This window comes from Syngnathoides biaculeatus, chromosome 23, assembly GCF_019802595.1.
Source record: "Syngnathoides biaculeatus isolate LvHL_M chromosome 23, ASM1980259v1, whole genome shotgun sequence".
NCBI classification, from domain to species: domain Eukaryota; kingdom Metazoa; phylum Chordata; class Actinopteri; order Syngnathiformes; family Syngnathidae; genus Syngnathoides; species Syngnathoides biaculeatus.
The window spans coordinates 3,796,532-3,818,125 of NC_084662.1; the positions used below are offsets into that span (position 1 = coordinate 3,796,532).

The following is a 21,594-nucleotide window of genomic DNA, read 5'->3' on the forward strand; positions in this document are numbered from 1 at the left end:
CAGAGTTACCAGCTTGAAAAGATGGCCGTCAAAGCGCTGGAGTCGCACCGGAAAAACAGGAGACACGGTGATTTGGCGAAGACTCTCTCATCTTCCGTTGGTATGAATCTGTTTCTAAAATATCAAGATAGTGAAGCATCAACTTCAGGCAGTGGTACTAGCAGTGCATGCGCACTAGGGATCGCAAAAAAACGCTTACTTTCATAACCGGTTTTAACCGAACAGCTGTAGGAAAAAAACGGTACCATAGTGGTGTTTACATAATTCACCCGCGGGACCTCGAGTTTGGGTGACGAGTTCAGAGTTCCCCCCGTTATGCGAGTAGTGTTTTTATGTCTGCCAATAAAACAAGTTTACTTTACTTTGGAGCGTTTCCTCGATGCCATGTTTGATGTTTCTTTGATTTAACTGAATGTTCTTTTGAGTCCAACTTTACTCTAACAGCGAAACTTGAAAAAAGTAAAAATGATGTTGAAAAAATAGTGCAATGTGGAGTACCGGAACCGGAAGAAATGATTGGAAATTGTAACCGATTTCGAAAGTCCGATTACGGTTTCGGTTTAAAAAAAAAAAAAAAAAAAAAGAAAAAGAAAAAAAAAAAACGACCGGTTATAGCTGGTTATTTGTAACCGGTTGCGATCCCAAATGCTTACCTACAGTTGTCCAGCCAGAAGTCAGGCTTTACGAACGTAGTTCAATGCACGAAGACGGACTCTTTAAAGGCAGAGATCGTGTGGACTTTAAAAGTGATCTGCAGCCATTACAGTTACAAATCTTGTGAAAATAATTTGAAAGTGTTTGCAGTCATGTTCCCAGACATTGCTAAAAACTTCCACTGTGGGGAAAGGAAGACTTCGTACCTGGCTACATTTGGCATCGCTGCCCACTTTTCATCTCTACTGCCTCAAAGCCAAAAAAGCCAGAATAGAGACTGACATATCAACGTTTATTGAGAAGGCTGCCAGGCTGTGTGAGGAGGCAGAAGAAAAGAGGATTCTGAGGTTTATCACCGAGACCAATGCACTCAGAGGCAGAGCAAAGGACAAGAGAGCCACTTTGGCACCTCTGCAGCAACAAATAGAGGAGGCACTGGGTAGGCTCAAGGAGCTAGAGTAGGGGTGCTGAGACAGACATCAGTAGAAGACATTTGTGTATATAGTTGCAATTGTAGTTAGAATCTGTTTTTCTGTAGACTGTCATGTGAAGACATTGACAATGGTCATATCAATGAGAACTACCACAAGGGGCGACAGGTGATCACTGTCACAGGTACTGAGGTACTGGAACATTTGATGAACCAAGAACGGTTGGGTGAGTCTTTTTTCCTTAGTCTTGATTTCCCACGATGGCCCTAAATTTTTCGTGTCGGCCCTAATTTTTTTTCGTGTCAGCCCTAAATTTTTCGTGTAAGCCCCTAAGAATGCCCCTAAAAAGCCCTTACATTTTTTTGGTCAGACTGAGTATGAATCCTGCTGTAATTGTTCACCAGGTTTGTACACACTGCAGGAGGGATTTTGGCCCACTCCTCCACACAGATCTTCTCTACATCAGACTTCTCTAGATCAGACAGGTTTCTGGGCTGTCGCTGAGAAACTCGGAGTTTCAGCTCCCTCTAAAGATTTTCTATTGGGTTTAGGTCTGGAGACTGGCTAGACCATGCCAGAACCTTGATATGTTTCTTACGGAGCGACTTCTTGGTTTTCCTGGCTGTGTGCTGCGGGTCATTGTCATGTTGAAAGACCCAGCGACGACCCATCTTCAATGCTCTGACTGAGGGAAAGAGGTTGTTCCCCCAAATCTCACAATACATAGCTGCGGTCATGCTCTCCTTAATACACTGCAGTCGTCCTGTCCCATCTGCAGGAAAAACACCACCAAAGCATGATGCTACGATCCCCATGCTTCACAGTATGGATGGAACTCATCATTCGTCTTCTTCCAAACCTGGTTCGTGGAATTATGAACAAAAAGTTCCATTTTGGTCCCATTTGACCACAAAACTTTCCCCCATGACTCCTCTGTATCATCCAAATGGTCATTGGCAAACGTAAGACGGCCCTTGACATGTGCTGGTGTAAGCAGTGGAGCCTTCTGTGCCATCCATGATTTCAAACCATGACGTCGTAGTGTATTACCAACAGTCACCTTGGAAACGGTGGTCCCAACTCTTTTCAGTCCTGTCCTTTAATCCTGGGCTGATTCCTCACCTTTCTAAGGATCATTCAGACCCCATGAGGTGATATCTTGCATGGGGCTCTTCTCCGATTGAGATTGACCGTCATGTTTGCCTTCTTCTATTTTCCAATGATTGCTTTTTTTCACCAAGCTGCTTGGCAATTTCTCCATAACCCTTTCCAGCCGTGTGGAGTTGTACAATTTTGTCTCTGGTGTCTTTGGACAGCTCTTTTGTCTTGGCCATGTTACAAGTTTGAGTCTTACTGATTCTATGGTGTGGACAGGTGTCTTTATTCAGCTAACAACCTCGCACAGATGCATCTGATTCAGGATAATTCATGGAGTGAAGGTGTACTTTTAAAGGTGGACTAAAAGGTCTTTGAGTGTCCGAATTGTAGCTGATGAACAGGTGTTCAAATAGATATTTCCAGCTGTATCACACAAATAAATCGTTAAAAAAATCATACATTGTTATTTCAGGATTTTTCTTTTTAGATTCTTTCTCACAGTGGACATGCACCTACGATGAAAATTTCAGACCCCTCCATTATTTCTAAGTGGGAGAACTTGCAATATAGCAGGGTGTTCAAATACCTATTTCCCTCACTGTATCTGGATATAGAAAGTCCATGTGATTTTTTTAAAATTGGTTTTAGCTATTCCATGGGTTTAAATACTTTGAAACTAATTAAAAGACAAGTTATTCAAACATTCCTTATTAAAATATTCCTTAGCACCTGTTCTCAACTCTTGTTAAGAACTAAATGGGAGACTGTCTTATCGAGTTGAGTTGAAGAGAGGAAAAGAAGACTTGCTTGTACAGCTCTCTAAAGGCTCCAAAGACTCCAAACTCTCCATTGAGTGCTTGCTTCAAGTTTTTGGTTAATCCCATCTGAAGTTTACAGTAAATATGACTCATTAAAACGAGAGAATTACAGTTTGTTTTTTTTTTTAAACATTGGAACATTGGAAAGCTTCTAACAACTGCAACGCTAATAGAGTAGCAACACATAAACAGTGTTTACAAAAATATTCACAGGCATATATATTCTCTGTGCTCAGTGGTGGGGAGTGTAAAACTGGATTTTTGCAGATTGACATTTACAAACTCACCGTCATTTTTTTTAGGGAATTTATCTTCCATTGTTAACTGAAAGAACTCAACTATTCGCTGTTATTGTCCTCAAACCAAAGCTATAGAACAATTCCTTTGCTGCCATCTTGTGGCGTCTTGAAAGGGACTTTGTTCATGTGAGTGGTTCCCTTTCCACTAAAATAGTGTTAATTGCTGCCATGTTATGGAATCTTTTTAGAGGGTTTTCAACTACCCACCAATTGTTGCTCTTTGTGGCAGGGCTCATCAGTCTCTGCGAATAGTGTTTGTTCACTGGACTGCACTACACTGAGGGGGCATTTTCTTCTATCTTATTTCTCCTCTGATAGCCCATATTACTATCAGGCACATAGCGCCACAACATGATACATGAAAAGTGTGCAAATTTAAATTCAACCTTCATTGCTAACTGTAAAACCACATAAATGATGACCTAAAAATCTGCGAATATGTAATGGTGCCATGAATGATGAACTCTGTGACATATTGATGGTTACTGCTGAGACAAGAAGGAAAACTTCCATCCCTCCATTTTCTGTGGCACTTGTAGACAAGGATTAGGGTGAGCGGCCCTCAATCCCGGGTGACTTTGGGTGAGATGTGAGGTATACCCTAGACTGGTAGCCACCCAAATGTCAAGAAGTTTAAAACCTGCTCTGTTTTTCTTCTTCCCACCATACATTCTTCCTGGAAAAAAACATTTTCTGCAGATCCAGAAGGCCTCCTGCTCCTCAGGCTTGGGCAGGGATGACACTCTGAGGAAGGGCACCATTTCACAGTATTTCACCACTTTGCACTGCCCCGTGTGCGACGAGGTGACCCAACTGGGCGTGTGCTCGCGGTGTCGAACTTCTCCCCAGCGCGTGGCCGTCACCCTCCTCCAGGACATCAGGCAGCGGGAGAGAGAACAGGAGCATCTACTCAAGGTCATCCAACACTCTTTATCACATAGTATAATGAGATATGTACTTCCGGGAGGCAAAAACTACACAAAGAGCCCGTGGCATGAGTTGTTTCATCAAGGCAGAGTGATCGGGGGTTCGGAGGGGGGAACTTTTGATGTATACCAGGTGGCACAGCCCTATAATATTTCCACTGAAAATCACTGGTAGAAGTTGGACACTTTGTAGAATACCATCAAAATTACTTTTATAGATTTAAATGTGCAATACTGAAATGTACTGTAACGATGCCAATGTGTAAATGTTTTTCCTTTACTGCCCCCATGTGGCCAAAGCAGGGAGCAGCACAACACCATTCATTTGATGCACTCTGACAAGTTGAATTCTTTGCTACTCTATTCAGTTGCGTCTTTCTTTTTAGAAAGTACAATATTACAGGGTTATATTTTTCTTATTAAAAAAAATATTGTCAATGCACGTTGGTTCTTACCATTTTTCCGGTTTGCAACGTAGATCTGCAAGAACTGCTGCGGCTGCGCCGAGCACCAGGTCCCATGCGTGTCTCTTGACTGTCCCGTTCTCTACAAGCTGAGCCGCGTGAGCCGGCAGCTCTCCAAGGCACCGTACCTCCGACAGCTGCTCGATAGCTTGTGATGGTTGGGATTCCCCAAGCCCCCTCCCCACCATCTTTTTGGTGCTAACGGTCGCTTCACCGGCATCATCTCATGTCAGTGTTCATTTTGAAATGTTTCAACGGTGCTTCACCTGAACCCTGTTGGGTTGTCATTGTGTCTTGTTGATGAATAGTATTTGTTATACAAGTATTGTCTGCTTTGAGCCTCCCTCATAGGGCATATTATACATCAGTTTCCATGCTTGTTTTTTTTAATTGCTCAAAAACTGCGTTTAATAAAAACCCACTAGTTCAGTGAGTTGTGGGCGCTGCAGCAGCTTCACATCGTTGCACACTACAGTAACATGAACAGGACTCTCAACTCGAGTATCATGTAAATAAACCTTGCATAATCAGTACATTGTCACTGTATCAGCATGAAACCAATTACATGAATGCTGTTTTTATACATTCTATTGAGGGATGTCATTCTAACCTTGATTGTATTCATGCCCATTTGAGCATTTTGTTTATCTTGTGTGAAATTCAGCTTTTTGTTTTAACCCTGGGAATGTTGCAATACTGCATTTTGATAATTTGTCTATTTGTGCATTTTGACTTTTGTGTATTTCACACTCTGCTGTCATCAAATCATGTCAAGAGCTGAATTTGTGGTTTGTGAAAATGTTCCAGAAAAAAAATCAATTAAAAGTCCTTTAATGGATATTGCTGTGGGTTGAAATTTTAAACAATAAAGTCAGTGTATTCAAATGTTTTTCTCAGAATAAAAAGTTCAATCACAGTGATAATACACAACACGTCGCATTTTGCTTCAATTTAGATGAACATCATAATGAACATCAATCTCCTAAAACGTGATTGTGTAAGGCACTGATTTTTACATCATTTTATTTTTAAAGCTTCTGAATGAAAAGTGCCTGCCTCCCCCATTCCCCCAAAAAAGTCAATCTTGATCATTTAAGCAATGCAGTAGTTGTCTTTTGTTGGATTCCCTAAGTCGGCTTATATATAGTTAATTATATAGCATTTAATACAAATCAAGTTAAGAGGGGAAAAAAAGTTCATTTTGAAATAGCTATCTATGGCCAAAACCACTGGTGAAATTCCACACCTCGCAGTTTTAGAAGATAAGTACCCCCTTGTAGTGACGAGCAGACAGTGAAGAATCGAAGTTTTTGAACACCCTGCAATTTTGCAAGTTCTCGCCCTTTGAAATCATGTAGGGTGCATGTCTACTGTGAGAGACATAAAAAATATTTTTAAAAAATCCAGAAATCACAATGTATGATGTTTTTTTTAATAATTCATTTGTATGTTACTGCTGCATATTACTATTTGAACACCAGTGAAAATTAATGTTCAAATTTGCTACAGTAGCCTTTCTAAGGTCAAAGGTTTCCTGTAATTTTTCACCAGGCTTGCACACACAGCAGCAGGGATTTTGGATCATTCACTCCTCTACAAAGATCTTTTCTAGATTAGTAGGTTTCTGGGCTGTCCCTGAGAAACATGGAGTTTGAGCTTTCTCCAAAGGTTTTTGGTTGGGTTTAGACTGGCTCGGCTGAACCTTGATATTCTTACGGAGCTACTCCTTGGTTATCCTGGCTGTGTGTTTCGGGTCATTGTCATTTTGGAAGACCCAGCCACGATCCATATTATCCTCTCCTGAATATAGTGCAGACGTCTGTCCCATGTGCAGAAACCCCCTCAAGCATGATTCATTCATCCCCGTGCTTCACACGAGGGATGGTGTACTCATCTGAGACTGGCCTGGACAGGTGCTATTTAAGCAGGGGAACCTTTTGTGCCATGTGTGATTTTATATGACATCTTATGTATTATAAACAGTAATCTTGGAAACAGTGGTGCGAACTCTCTCCAGGTCATTGAATAGCTCCTCCCGTGTAGTTGTGGGGTGATTCCTCACCTTTCTTAGGGTCACTGATACGCCACAAGGTGAGACCTTGCTTGGAGCCCCAGTCTGAGGGAGATTGATAGGCATGTTTAAGTGCTTCAATTTTCTAATAATGGCTACGAGAGTTTATCTTTTTTTCACAAAGTATCTTGGCAAATGTTCCTTATGCCTTTTCGAACTTGTGGTGGTCAACATTTTTGTCTCTGGCGTGTTTGGACAGCTCTTTGGTCTTAGTCATGTTAATGGTTGGATTCTGATTGTGTGGGGTGGACAGGTCTCTTTATGCAGCTAACAGGTGTTTCTACTTTAAAATAATAGAGTGTAGGTTGACCTTTTGGAGGCAGACTAACAGGTCTTTGTAGGTCCAGATTTTTTCTGGATTGTGGCAAGTGTTCAAATACTTTTTTTTAAAAAAAGATCATACATTGTCATTTCTGCATTTTATTTTTTTTGCAGTTGTCTCTCACAGTGGACATGCACCTACAATGAACATTTCCAACCCCTCCATGATTTCAAAGTCAAAATTGCAGCATGTTCAAATACTTTTTTTCCCCTCACTGTATGAGAATCCACAGTGCAGACAATTTTCTTGTCATGTTATACTTGTGGACACACTCCTGGCTGCTATGTTAGAAGCGGAAGCATTGTTTTGTTACATACCTTTTGTTTTTATTAGGGGGCCACCGATGAATCCATCACACAATCTTATAGGCTGATATTAGCCCTTTTCAAATGTGCAAGAAGTAGCTGAAATGCATTCTTTATTTTCATATACACAATTGTGCTCTTATGTTGACATACCCTATGAAAGCATAATTTCTTGGCCATTTTTCAGACATGAGTGATGACACAAAAACTTTTCCACTCCTGGTCGTTCTTGGGCGAAGCCATTTATTATCAAAACTATTTAAATCATGACAACAGAAACTACACAAATTACCCTGATCAAAGATTTACACACACTTGAAGTTTTGGCCTAATGATGCACACAACATGACACAAATTGATTTGAATGGCAACTACTGGTAAATTCTGCACACCTCGTGGGCCGCACGTTCGAGTCACCTATGTGAAGTTTCTGTTGTCATTAGAATCTAAAAAGCGCAGTTGTTTGATAACAAATGGCTTCACACAAGCACTGACCTTGAGTTAAAGAAACCTTTTTGTCATCATTCATTTTCTCTGAAAACAATACCCAAGAAATCATAAATCCTGCTAGTGTATGTAAATTTCCGACTACAACTGTATATATGAATGGGGGGAGGTAGGTGCATCCGTGTGTAAACATGCCTGATACTCAGCAATGTTTGAAAATGTGTGATACATAATTTGCACTTTCAATGTTACATTTTCGCTTTGTACTTACATATTTATAAAACAGATATTTGAGATGCACATCAGAAGTCATGTTTGAATTGTTCTTTGCTGCCTACCATACTTACTAACTGCTACCTTTTTGGGCAAAGTCAATGCGCTATTTTAGCTCAAATAAGCCAAGCTGTCAACGATTCAATGCCGTTAATTCTGCATGTCTGTGTTCTCGGTTTGTAATGTAAAGGAATCTTTTTTTTTTTTTTTTTAAGAAAGCCTGTTTTTCCTCGTGTCGTCTTTAACTGCTGCATCCAAAGTTTGTCTTGACTTGTCAACTTTGTAGCCCTCATGTTAGCAAATTTAATTGGACTGAAACATTTGTAACATAGCTGATAATACCCTGCAAAAAAAAAAAACAACAACAACAAATGAACAAAAATGAACATGAGTTAGTCTTTGTCTTTCCTTTTCAAGCAAAGTTTATCCACCAAATCTTGACCTCCTACAAATACCAATCAATCATGTGATCAAAAACTACCTACGCAGCATTTTACATTTAAATCACCCAAGAGCTGAATATCCATAATATTTTGTATGTTTTTGTAATGTGGGGGGACACTGGTGATGATGTGAACCGGCTTACTTTCCAGGTATTAAACAGGTAACTTTGGGGGAATCCTCTTCTGACATCCAGGTTACTACTGTATTTGACCCAAGCAGAGGCAGAGAACGAGAGCCTGCTTTGACAGTCCACCTCCAGTGTTGAATCCTTGGAACAGTACAAGGGTCGAGGCACTTATCAGACAAGATCGCGGAGTACCCTCAGAACCCTCACCTCATTCAATAACACTCAATTGGCCTCACCACTTTTTGACTACCCCTCGTACTTTTGTCTTCCAGTCAGGAATAGTTGAAGGGCTTATTTTGGTATTCATACCCTGCATCAATTTTCTATACATCCTGTTCAGCATCACAGCAGAGACTGAAGTCAGACCCGAGTGATGGACTTGCACCCCTGAGTGTATAACCACACTTTTCCAAGATTTTCATGGGAAAGACACCAAGTGGGGGCTCATCCGGAATCGCTCTCGGTGTCAACATCATTCACGTTTAATTAATGGAGACTCAATTCATGGCAAATAATTTACAGACATTATTTCTGGCCAAGCAGTGAGTTTCTTGCTTTTTGGGCAAGTTAGCTTTTCAGTCAACAAATCACGCCTTTTCAAAGTGTCAAGAAATCTGAAAGTGAGCTTTCAGTCCGTCTTCACTCGGTCATGGAACAACAGCAGTTTGGGTGAGTCCCCCACCAGGGAGAGGGCGTCTGACGAAGTGGAACACTTTGCAGGTTCCATTAGCTGCGTGCTGGGGGGAACCTGGCCAGCGTCACCATCAACATTTGGGGGAGCGCCCTCCTTACTGGGGGAACCGTTGAGGCTCGCAGTGTCGTCCATTTCAATGACTTCAAAGTCCGCATCGTTCCACGGATCAGCTTCATTCTCCTCGTCCTCCTCCTCATCCATCACTCCCGAATCCAGCAGCGCCTGTCGGTATTCGCCGTCGTCGTCGCCAGCGTCCTCTTGCCCCCTCCTGTGGCGTTTCCGCATCTGACCCACAGATACGGAAGCCAGCTTGTACATGACCGGGAAAAGTATGGCGGTGAAAGTAGCCGTGATGAGCGACAAGTACATTAACAGGGGGTGTCCGTGAATTTTCCCGAGTAGAAAGCCGACGAAAGCGGGCAACACCATCTCGCCGAGGGCAGCACCCACCACGAATGCAGCCGCTGAGAGGCCCGTGACCGTAGTGTACTGCTCCAACCACGAGATGCCACAGGGGAAAGTCGAGGACATGGAAGCGCCGTACAAACCAGTGCAAAGCCACAGAATGACTTTGTCCTTGCTGAAGAGGCAGAGAAAGAGGGAGGACAGTGTGGTGCCCACCAGGCTGAGTATGATCATGGTGCCCGGGTACATGCAGGAAGCAAAGAAGATGGCCAGGCCCCGACAGGTGGCAAACGTCGCCCAGAATAAAGAATTGAGCCCAGCTGCTTGGGACTGACTCATTTGAGCATAATCCTTGGCAAAGGTGAAGATGAAGGAACCGTAGGCAACCTCAGCGCCTACGTAGGCAAAGAAAAAGAAGAAGAGCAGGACCACAAGCACCGTGTGATGTCTGGCCACCAGGGGCTTGGCTGACGACGTCCGGTATTTGTCGCGGCACACATCGCTGCGCACAGAGAGGAAGAAGAACGGGACGGAAGAGAGCAGGACAAACAAGCCAATCACGATGTAGGCCCACATGGATTTGAGGTCGCTGTAGCTGCTGTGGATGAACCGGATGACTGTGTGATCATTGTTGGCAATGGGCCCCGTGGTGATGTTGGACAAGGTTCCCGTGCCGTAGCTGCCGTTTGAGTTGTTCCCAAACAGCAGCTTGGCTATGACTGGTGACACGAAGGCACCCGCTGCAAAACTGAAGTGGAGGGCCTGCATGTGAGGTCCAGCATCCTTGCCCCACATGTTCAGTATGAGGACGTTCCCACCTGCCACACGGGAACAGAAGCCTTTTCGTCACTCACTTACACACAATCAAACGGCAAACATTGCAAATTGTAACATCGGGTTTTTGGCCGTATACTTACAAACGTCCTGGTTTATTAACGCTATATCCCGGGTCTATTCAAAGAATTGTCTTTTAAGGGAAAATACATATTCAACGATATCCAATGCTGAAAGACGCTCGAAAGTCTTATTTTGTTCTTTTCCGGTAAACTGGTGAAAACACTCATTTAATCCCAACAGTGTCTAAACTTTCTTGTCTGTGGTCTACCGGACCATGAGACCATAACAATCATACCCGTAGAGGCTTATAGAAGACCACTCCCTCTTAGTCATACCTGTGTCCAGAATTCCCATGGAGATGCCGATGCTGGACATAAACCCAGTGAGGAGCAGAGCATGTTTGCAAAAAGGGATAGCGCACATTCCACATGCAGTTATCAGCATGGAAAATCCTGCAGATCAAAGTTACCCGACAGAAACCACATTTGTTGTGGAAAAAAACGATAGATTTGAGATGACTGGCGGAGCAACGTGTGGGTGAGGGTTACCTAGCAGCAGATTGGGGTTCACGCAGTCAAAAAGGACACCTCCGATGAGTGAGCCGCCAATGTAGCCTGCAGATCGCCCAACAAAGATATATGAGATATTGCTGATGTCCTTCTTCACGTTCACAGCCAGATCCTCAAACGTGGGGCCAATCACAGAGATACTCATACCCTACAACGAGAAGATCCTGGTGATGACGTTTCATCCGCAAGCCGGTGAGGTGCTTTTCCTTGCTTCAAGTACTCCACTCAGGTCCGTCAAAAGCCAGACTTTCACAAGTTCCATCTTAGCAATACTTCATTAATATTTTTGTCAGTCTCAAGTTATTTCAGTGACCATTGCGATTCTTTCATTTCGCTGAAGTAACAGTGGTAAGAACCGGTAAAGAGGAATTTGAAAGACTGGAAAAATGGCTCCTTTCGAGAGACACACTTAAGACTTCGGACACTTGAAGAAGAAGAATTCGAGCGATTCGTGGATGAAGATTAAATTGATAAAGTGAGTTTTACGTGTTTCTTTTGTATGTTTTCTACCGAACAAGGTTCGTCATATTGTGAATATTGACATTAATGTTTAAACGATGTTAGGGTATTTGTATTATATTTTTATTGCACTACTACTAATGTTACAATATCGTGATTGCACGAACATTTGATTTAGTGTGTTTACTGGATCGAGTAACAGTTCTCCTCCACTTTGTAATAAAAAAGTTGTACTTCCTGTTATACCTTGGTGGTGTTCAAAGATAAACTGTTTCACAAAAGCATGACATCATTGACAGTACCTCGGTAAAAACAATAAAACAGGTGTCAGAGTTGTCAGAATGTATTAATTAAGTTTGTTCTGCAACAACAGTTATTTTATTGTCATTTCAGCACAAAACTGCGGGGTAACAGGAGTGCTCCTGTGTGAGACCACAAAACCAATCTTTTAGCAGATTATATCCCACATTTCAAGAAATCAAGTCATCACTTCAGTTTCTATCCTCATTAATACATTTTCGCAATCAGGCCGAAAAATAAAATGTTGTGGTTCCAGTTTCCTACATTTCAGAACTAAGATTGATAGGTAGTTTGTTTTTTTTTTTTAAACAAAATGTTTTTACCCTGTCTCCAGCACAGAGTGGCACCATTTTCTTGTCAGTTCTCATTAATACAAGCTCTCTCATGCATAATGAGATTAAACTTCATGATCGCGTCTCGCATTGCGAAATACCAGAATATTAGCAGTGATGATAAATAAACTTCATTTTGTCATGAATGAGGTGGAGCGTAGGACCCAGATGCAGGAAGCCGACACGCAAGTGTGGATTTTAGGATTGGATTTTATTTTATTGCCAGGCAGATGTCATACACGGGAAGGCAGTCCAACAGTGAGCGCAGCGGCTCGACTGTAAACATAAAGCAGCACCGCTCGGGTCCGTCATAAGCCACACCGGCCGGCTGTGATGAGCCGCGATGGCTCATCTCCAGAACCGAAGTGGATCGGACGGGATGCGGTTTGGCCGTGATGGCATATCATTTGAATATGGCTCGAAACAATAGTGTAATATTGCCCTGAGGGTTCGAAACAATAGTGTAATATTGCCCCGGTATTGCCCGGTTGTGTGGTGTTGTCCTTTTCGAAAAGAGCTTACGTGTCAGGGGCGTTGGAAAAATCCGAATATCTCTATTGTTCGACTTCCATAGGAGCAGGCACTGCGCGTTTTCAACGGGGGAAGTGACGATGACGTCAAGGACGGATGACGCGACTATTATGGCGATGACTTGGGATGTTGAGAAACACTCAATTGCGCAACTTTGTGCATGGATGACGCGCTCTCCGGTCACTTTTTTTTTCCCGTATAGACATTGAAGTGAATACTGTTATATGTATTTCTCATTACAATATCTATTTCAGAATGTTTATAGGGATGTCACCCCCACATTAATGTGCCGGCTCAGCAACCCCTTACACCAGCTGATAACATGCATGTGATACTTCACTTTCACTAATAGAGTCCCCTCCAAAAGTACTGGAACAGCAAGGTAATCCTTTCTTTTTGTTGCATACTGAAGACATTTGTGTTTCAGATCAAAAGATGAAATGACACAAAAGAGGAGTACTATTGTATAAGTACTATGATTAGTATTGGAACGTCAAAGTAAGTACCCTTTTTTGAACACTTAAGACATTTGGGTTTCAGATTCAAACGTGAATGTGAAAAAAAGTTCAGAATTCCATCTTTTATTACAGGGTATTTACATTTAGATATGTGAAACAACTCGGGACAGAGCATGTATTGTGTGTAGCAACCCACTTTTCAACAAAAGTATAGGAAAATGTGACTGATGGGTATTTCTCATTGCTTAGGTGTTGCCTTTTACTTATTTTGGTTAAAGGTCAAGTGTCCTGAAATGGATGATTTTTAGTATGTTATTAATGAAAAAACGTCAGCCAATATGGCCCCATGCGTTTTTTCACCACAAAACATGATTTTGACGTATACAGCTTTTTGTAACTCCCGCCATGAAAGTCCTCTCGAGGGATTTGTCTTCGAGAACCAGAAAGTGACATAAAGGACAGCGGCGCCCCCAAGTGGTTTGGGGTCGTTTGTTTCCATTAGTTTTACCTCCGGAAGGTAGCTCGTTGTTCCTTGGTAGCCAAAATGCCGGCTCATTGGATTGCTGGACATTGCTTGAACACTCGGGAGAATGGATTTAGCCTTCACAAGTTTGCAAGAGACCTGGTTCGATGTGAAAAATGGATTGCACAGGTGCTGAGGACGAGAGCTTTGTGGGTTCCAAATAACAGGTAGGTGTGTATACAGCTACTAAAAATAATAGTAGTTTGGGGCAGACCTCGTAATCCGTCTCTCATAATGTAACAAAAGATCCACGTATGAAATATGTCAATGTGCGCGTTGGACGGCATCGGGCTGCTGCTGCGCGGACGGCGGCGAATCTGAAGAACCCAGCCGAGAATGCATCATTCAGCCGCGTGCAAACAGTCATGCGCCCCGGCTCAACGGTGTTAATCAAGTACTGCGGTGGCTTTGAACATCACCCTAAAAGCAGCACGGCTCGACTCCATTATACTGTATGCCACCACGGCGCCGAAAATCAGCCACACCGGCTGAGGCGCCGCGTTCCCCAGTCACGGTTTCTGCGAAGGCTGTGCACCGGGCTTTGTGGACGAGGGCATAAAGTGCCCCGGCTGTGTTGCTCAGTACTGCGGCGTCTGTGAACAACCCCCTAAAGCAGCACGGCTCGGCTCCGTCATAAGACACACCAGCCGGCTGCGATGAGCCGCGATGGCTCATCTCCACCGCGGAAGTGGATCGGATGGGATTGCGGTTTGGCTGTGATCGCATATCATCTGAATATGGCTCGAAACAATCGGGTAATATTGCCCTGAGGGCTCGAAACAATAGTGTAATATTGCCCCGGTAACTTCAGTCAGTTGTGTGGTGTTGTCCTTTTCGAAAAGAGCTTCTGTGTCAGAAAGGACGTGTTCGTCTCCCATAGTTAGGGTGCACCGCGTGTTTTCATTGGCGACCGTCCGGGTGACGTCACTTACAGAGGATGCAGCCAATATGGCGACCGCTTGAATATCGTAGAATGACACTTCTGCAACTTTGCGCATGGATGACGCGCTCTCTGCTCACATTTATTTTTTTATATGGACATTGAAGTGAATAATGTTATATGTATTTTTCATGACAATATCTATTTTAGAATGTTTATAGGGATGACGCTTTAAATACGGGATAGTGCTTGCTTTTGGATTTGTGTTTCACCTGTGAAAAGTAAATTTCCTGTTAAACAAACATGAAGCCCACAGACCAGCCTGTGGGAGAAAAATTAGGTATTTTGAAGCCGAGAGGAGAGGAAAATTCAATCAGAGCAATTGCACAAAATTTAGGCATAACCAATACAACAATTTGAAATGAATAACAAAAACTAATGATGTGCTGAGCAATAGACATCGAATGGGTCGGCCAAGGGTATTAACACTAGTCAGTAACAAAAAAACACTGCCAACCTCCACAGGGAAGGAGTGAAGGTAATCACAACCCACTTTTTAAAGAAATACTGTGAAGAAAATAAGTATTTGAACCCCCTGCTACTTTGTTAGTTCTCCCACTTAGAAATCATAGGGGGGGGGCAGAAATTTTCCTCTGAGGTACATGTCCACTGTGTGAGAGGTAATCTAAAAAGAAAAATCCAGAAATTATGTATGATATTTTTGAACGATTTATTTGCGTGATACAGCTGCAAAAAAGTATTTGAACACCTGTCCATCAGCTAGAATTCTGACCTTGAAAGACCTGTTAGTCTGCCTTTATAAGTCCACCTCCACTCCATGAATTATACTGAATCAGATGCACCCATGTGAGGTCATTAGCTGCATAAAGACACCTGTCCACACCATAGAATCAGTAAGACTCAAACTTGTAAGATGGCCAGGAAAAATGAGTTGTCCAAAGACACCAGAGACAAAATTGTACAACTCCACACGGCTGGAAAGGGCTACGGAGAAAGTGCCAAGCAGCTTAGTGAAAAAAAAGGTCCACTGTTGGAGCAATCATTCGGAAATGGAAGAAGCTAAACATGACGCTTAGTCTCAATCAGAGTGGATCCCCATGCAAGATATCACCTCGTGGGGTCTCAATGATCCTTAGAAAGGTGAGGAATCAGCCCAGGACTACACGACAGGACTTGGTCAATAACCTGAAAAGAGCTGCGACCACCGTTTCCAAGGTAACTCTTGGTAATACACTAAGACGTCGTGGTTAGAAATCATGCATGACACGGAAGCTTCCCTTGTTTCAACCAGAACATGTCAAGGCCCGTCTTAATTTTTCCAACGATCATTTGGATGATACAGAGGAGCAATGGGAGGAAGTTCTGTGGTCAGATGGGACCAAAATGGAACTTTTTGGTCATAATTCCACAAACCGTGTTGGGAGGAAGACGAATGATGAGTTCCAGCCCAAGAACACCATTCCTACTATGAAGCATGTGGGTGGTAGGATCATGCACTGGGGGTGTTTTTCTGCACATGGGACAGTACGACTGCACTGTATTAAGGAGAGGAGGACCGCGGCTATGTATTGTGAGATTTTGGGGAACAACCTCTTTCCCTCAGTCAGAGCATTGAAGATGGGTCGTGGCTGGGTCTTTCAACATGACTGTGAAGTCAATGCTCAACAGCTGCGGCACCGTACTGTCTAAATGCTAATCACTCTAAGTGAGTGCAGTGAATACTCTGTTCTCGAACGTCCCTGTTCCCAAACAAATCGAACGAAAATTTTGCTTTTTTTTTTTTTTTTGCTTCCGTTTTCGAATGAAAATCCGGTATTCGAACACCCAGAGAAAAATGGAAATAACATAACGCACACGGCCCAACCAGCTGACCCACGACACGCTTTGTTATTGTGAATTCCAATCCCGCCAGAAAAAAAACAGAAATAACATAACATGCGCGGCCCGACAAGCTGACCCAGATGCGCTTTATTATTGTGTATAACACAGCCTCTGTATGCAGACGTGTCCCGGTAGCTACATTTACTGACTGTTTTTTCTTTCTATTGAGGACTATTAAACCCCAATCATGGAAGTGACACTAGATAGGTTCTTTGGGAAAAGAAAAAAACTTCCAGGGGGCGAGTCACCCCAGATTTGATAGTCGATAATTTTGCATTGCTTTGTTCTTGTGTAATCGTCTGTTCCATTAACATTTCTGTATTTTTTTTTTGTTTCAAAGATTTTGTTAACTCGAGTTACAAGTTAATGTTTTTTGTATGTTACTTTTTGTAAAAATGAAAAATTTTCTTTGCTTTTTTTTTTTTCTTCCCATCATTATTGCTTGTTTCATGTTATTCGGGACCTTTGTTAATTAAAAAAAAAAAGTTTACAAGGCTGGGGGCCGAGTCGCTACAGATACGGCAATGCACTCCCAGCCGAGCCTACTCTGCTACTAAAGCATACATTTTGAGCAAAAAATAAGTTAAATTACTTCATTACATAAAATATTTAAACTATACTTGTATTTCTACTATGCAGTTAATTATCAGAAAAAGCTAAAAAAAAAAAAATAAATAAAATAAAATAAAATGAGCTTTAAAAAGCCCATTTTTTAGGCTTGGAGCGCATTATTTCTTTTTCCATTAGTTGTAATGGGAAATATCGATTCGATTTGAACAAATCACTTCTCGAAATGCTTTCTGGAACAGATTGTGGTTGAGAACTGAGGTTCAACACATCTACATGTGAATACAATGGTATAAAAGATGCAATTCTGAACTTTTTTTCCACATTCATCTTTCGATCTGAAACCCAAATGTCTTTAGTGTACAAAAAAGGGAACTTACTTTGACGTTCCAATACTTCTGCAAGGATTTTTAAATTCCATAAACACACTATAGGGTTTAATTGCTTGTGGTGGGACTGCTAATACAGGTTAAAATATCAACTCACAGGTTCTAACAGGTGTTTAGACAGTATAAAAAGCATCCCGGCACACCACTCATCAGTAGCCTTGCTCATTTCCCCCATTGTGTCCTGTCCCAGCTTTTTTCTGTCCCCTCATCTTCTTCTATGGGTTGCATGATATTTTTGATATACAAGATGGTTTGAAAAATTTAGTAACATAACTATTTTTCCCTCTACCACATTTTCCCAGACCTCGCCTCAAACAATTTTGTTCCATAAGATTAATTAATTATTAATAATGACAATTATTAACAGACCCTTTTCTTTCATTCTGATGCGCAGGATGATACCTCGCTGGTCTCACACCCGCCCATCACGCCGAAGTACACTGACGGAATATGAGTACTCGGTTACAACGTCCAGTAAGCAAGGTAGCTCCAAGATCTGGAATGCTCCTAGTGGTTTTTGTTTGCGTCTTACCAGGCCGAGAAAGGATGCGCAGACAGCGAGGCTGACCATCCAGCGGCCACACGCTGCGTGTCCACCGCCCCCGACGACCACTTTGACCCGGTCTTTGGCGTTCCTCTTGGCCGGCTTGAGCGCACTCCTCAGGCCGCCTTCCTGTGCGTCCTTCCTCCTGTCGAACAAGGTGTCCTCATCCAGCTCGTCGTCCATGCTAGCAAAGCGAACGTGCTTCTTTTTCACCACGGCGGCGGGCGACGACACAGCTGACATGTCGGAATATTAATGTAGAATATTAATGTAGAGACAAGTTGAAAGCCATTTCACGCGGCGACTTTGCCTTTGAGTCCCCAGGTAAAGGTTCCTCCTGCTCCTCCTCCTCCGCCCCGTCGTCCATCATGTAAACAGCAAAGAGCACTACGCCACCCTGCGTCATGGCTTGCGGACGTTTTTGTTGAAGCAGGGAGAGGGTGGATGGGGGGAGGGGGGGTACGCAAAGATCGCCTACTACTACAACTATACTCTCACACTTAGCAACTGGCTTCGACGTGAAACCTTCTTCGGAATTACAGTTTCCCAATAATTTCACGATCGTGATTCAACTTAGAATTTTAAAAATATATATTCAAGAAAAATACGAGCAGAATTGGAGGATTTAGATTTCTCATAAATCATAATTTAGATCGGAGTAAGATGGTTTCAGACTTTGGATTTCGGATCAGTCTTTGGAGGAGACTTTAATGACCTCTAGTGTTTGGAAGAATAGATCAACAAGCTTGTCCTCAGGAATACACGATAATGTATTTTTCACGTTTGTACCATGAGATCTGTCATAAAATTGTGTTGAAAAAATGTTTTCGAAATGTAAAATTCACATGTAAAAAAAGGTTTCTCCAGCAATATAATCAACAGTTTCACAAATTTAATCCTCCGCAGTAAATTTTTAGGCGGCACAGTGATGCAAATGGTTTGAAGGTTGGGCTCTCAGTTCTGAGGACTCGGGTTCAAATCCCGGCCCCGCCTGTGTTGCGTTTCCATCTGGGTTTTGTTTGGGCACTCTGTTTTCCTCGCACACCCCCAAAACATGCAACATTATTTGGACACTCTTCATTGCCCATAGGTGTGATTCTGAATGCAACTGTTGTCTGTCTCCATGATGCCATGTGCCCTACGATCCCGAGCAACCAGTTCAGGGTGTACTCCTGGGCAATGACAGCTGGGAATGGCTCCGGCATTTTGTGATCCTCGTGAGGATAAACGGCTCAGAATATGGATGGATGGAGGGTGGGTGATATTGGGAATTTTGGTATCAGTACAGTTGCAAGTACAGTGAAGAAAAAGTCTACTCTATCTATCTATCTATCTATCTATCTATCTATCTATCTATCTATCTATCTATCTATCTTACCCAACCACCCCTCTCTCTCTCTCTCTCTCTCTCTCTCTCTATTTGAACACCCTACTATATTACAAGTTCTCCCACTTAGAATATCATGGAGGGGTCTGAAATTTTTTTGTGTAGGTGCATGTCCATTGTGAGAGAGATAATCTAAAAAGAAAATCCAGAAATCACAAGGTATGATTTTTTTAACGATTTATCTCTGTGATACAGCTGCAAACAAGTATTTCAACACCTGATAAAACCAATGTTAATATTTGGTACAGTAGCCTTTGTTTGCAATTACAGAGGTCAAACTTTCCTGTAGTTGTTCACCAGGTTTTCACACACTGCAGGAGGGATTTTGGCCCACTCCTCCACACAGATCTTCTCTAGATCAGACAGGTTTTTGGGCTGTCACTGAGACACATGGAGTTTAAGCTCCCTCCAAAAATTTTCTATTGAGTTTAGGTCTGGAGACTGGCCACGCCAAAACCTTGATATGCTTCTTACGGAGCCACTCCTTGGTTTTCCTGGCTGTGTGCTTTGGGTCATTGTCACGTTGAAAGACCCAGCCACAACCCATCTTTAATGCTCTGACTGAGGGAAAGAGGTTGTTCCCCAAAATCTCACAATACATGGCTGCAGTCATCCTCTCCTTAATACAGTGCAGTCGTCCTGTCCCATGTGCAGAAAAACACCCCCATACCTCAATGGTGTTCTTGGGATGGAACACATCATTCGCCTTCCTCCAAACACGGTTAGTGGAATTATGACCAAAAAGTTCCATTTTGGTCTGAAATGACCACAAAACCTTCTCCCATGACTCTTCTGTATCATCCAAATGGTCTTTGGCAAGATTAAGACGGGCCTTGACATGCGCGGGTTTAAGCAGGGGAAGCTTCCGTGCCATGCATCATTTCAAACCATGACGTCTTAGTGTATTACCAACAGTCACCTTGGAAAACGTTGTCCCAGCTCTTTTGAGGTTATTGACCAAGTCCTGTCGTGTAGTCCTGGGCTGATTCCTCACTTTTCTAAGGATCATTGAGACCCCACTAGGTGATATCTTGCATGGGAATCCACTCTGATTGAGAGTGAGCATCATGTTTAGCTTCTTCCATTTTCTAATGATTGCTCCAACAGTGGACCTCTTTTCACCAAACTGTTTGGCACTTTCTCCGTAGCCCTTTCCAGCCGTGTGGAGTTGCACAATTTTGTCTCTTTTGTCTTTGGACAACTCTTAGGTCTTGGCCATGTTACAAGTTTGAGTCATACAGATTGTATGGGGTGGACAAGTGTCTTTATGCAGCTAATGACCTCGCACAGGTGCATCTGATTGAGGATAATACATGGAGTGGAGGTGGACTTTTAAAGGCGGACCTGCAGGTCTTTGAGAGTCAGAATTCTAGCTGATAGACAGGTGTTTAAATTCTTATTTGCAGCTGTATCACAGAAATCAATCGTTAAATAATCATACATTGTGATTTCTGGATTTTTGTTTTTAAATCTCTCTTACAGTGGACATGCACCTACGATAAAAATTTCAGACCCCTTGATGATTTCTAAGTAAGAAAACTTGCAATATACCAGGGTGTTCAAATACTTATTTTCCTCACTGTAACTACAAGGTTAGCATCGCCGATACCATTACATTTTGAATTTGAAATGTAATGATCATTGAATGATTTGCTGATACATTTTCTTCGCCGCTTATCTTCATGAGGGTCGCAGGGAGTGCTGGAGCCTATCCCAGCTGTCAACGGGCAGGAGGCGGGGTACACCCTGAACTGGTTGCTAGCCAAATCACAGGGCACATCGAGACAAACAGCCGCACTCACGATCACACCTAGGGGCAATGTAGAGTGCCCAATTAATGTTGCATGTTTTTGGAATGTGGGAGGAAACCGGGGTGCCCAGAGAATACCCAAGGAGGCACAGGGAGAACATGCAAATGCTACATTGGCAGGCCGGGATTGAACCCGGGTCCTCAGAACTGTAAGGCCAAAGTTTTCCAGCTGCTCCACTGTGACGCCAGTATATAACATCAGATATATAAAAATATAACAATGTCAACATCACAACAAAAAAATACCTTCAATTGCATGATAATGTGAAAAATAAAGTCAGTAGAGCAAATAAAGTGTAAGCGACACTTAGGTCTACATTTTAACCTT

General features: G+C 42.6%; 2 protein-coding genes across 6 annotated transcripts in view; one reads left to right on the forward strand and one right to left on the reverse strand.

Moving 5' to 3' along the window:
- The window catches only part of rev3l (REV3 like, DNA directed polymerase zeta catalytic subunit), a 113,688-nt gene extending 108,316 nt beyond the window's left edge, over positions 1-5,372 (forward strand). For all 4 annotated transcript variants that reach the window (XM_061812544.1, XM_061812545.1, XM_061812546.1 and 1 more), the window contains 2 exons: positions 4,000-4,215; positions 4,705-5,372. In XM_061812544.1, the coding sequence (XP_061668528.1) occupies positions 4,000-4,215; positions 4,705-4,845 (357 nt within the window). In that variant the 3' untranslated portion in view covers positions 4,846-5,372. The remainder of the gene's footprint in view (positions 1-3,999; positions 4,216-4,704) is intronic.
- A 133-nt stretch (positions 5,373-5,505) lies between these two features.
- Positions 5,506-18,523, reverse strand: mfsd4b (major facilitator superfamily domain containing 4B). 2 transcript variants are annotated; one of them, XM_061812551.1, is made up of 5 exons: positions 18,058-18,523; positions 11,164-11,332; positions 10,951-11,067; positions 9,741-10,596; positions 9,435-9,658 (listed from the first exon to the last, which is right to left on the reverse strand). In XM_061812551.1, the coding sequence occupies exons 1-5, from the start codon at positions 18,310-18,312 to the stop codon at positions 9,574-9,576; spliced, it is 1,482 nt and encodes a 493-aa protein (XP_061668535.1). In that variant the 5' UTR covers positions 18,313-18,523; the 3' UTR covers positions 9,435-9,573. The 2 variants fall into 2 exon arrangements, with proteins under 2 accessions (XP_061668534.1, XP_061668535.1); XM_061812550.1 differs by having other exon boundaries at positions 5,506-10,596; positions 18,058-18,520.
- Between the last annotated feature and the right edge of the window lie 3,071 nt (positions 18,524-21,594).

Excerpts from the sequence above, each read along its gene's own strand:
- mfsd4b (XM_061812550.1), bottom strand. The coding sequence starts at position 18,312 with ATGTCAGCTGTGTCGTCGCCCGCCGCCGTGGTGAAAAAGAAGCACGTT. Across the intron at positions 11,333-18,057 it reads GCGCATCCTTTCTCGGCCTG|GGTATGAGTATCTCTGTGAT; the intron begins GTAAGACGCAAA and ends TTCTCGTTGTAG. Across the intron at positions 11,068-11,163 it reads GAACCCCAATCTGCTGCTAG|GATTTTCCATGCTGATAACT; the intron begins GTAACCCTCACC and ends TTTGATCTGCAG.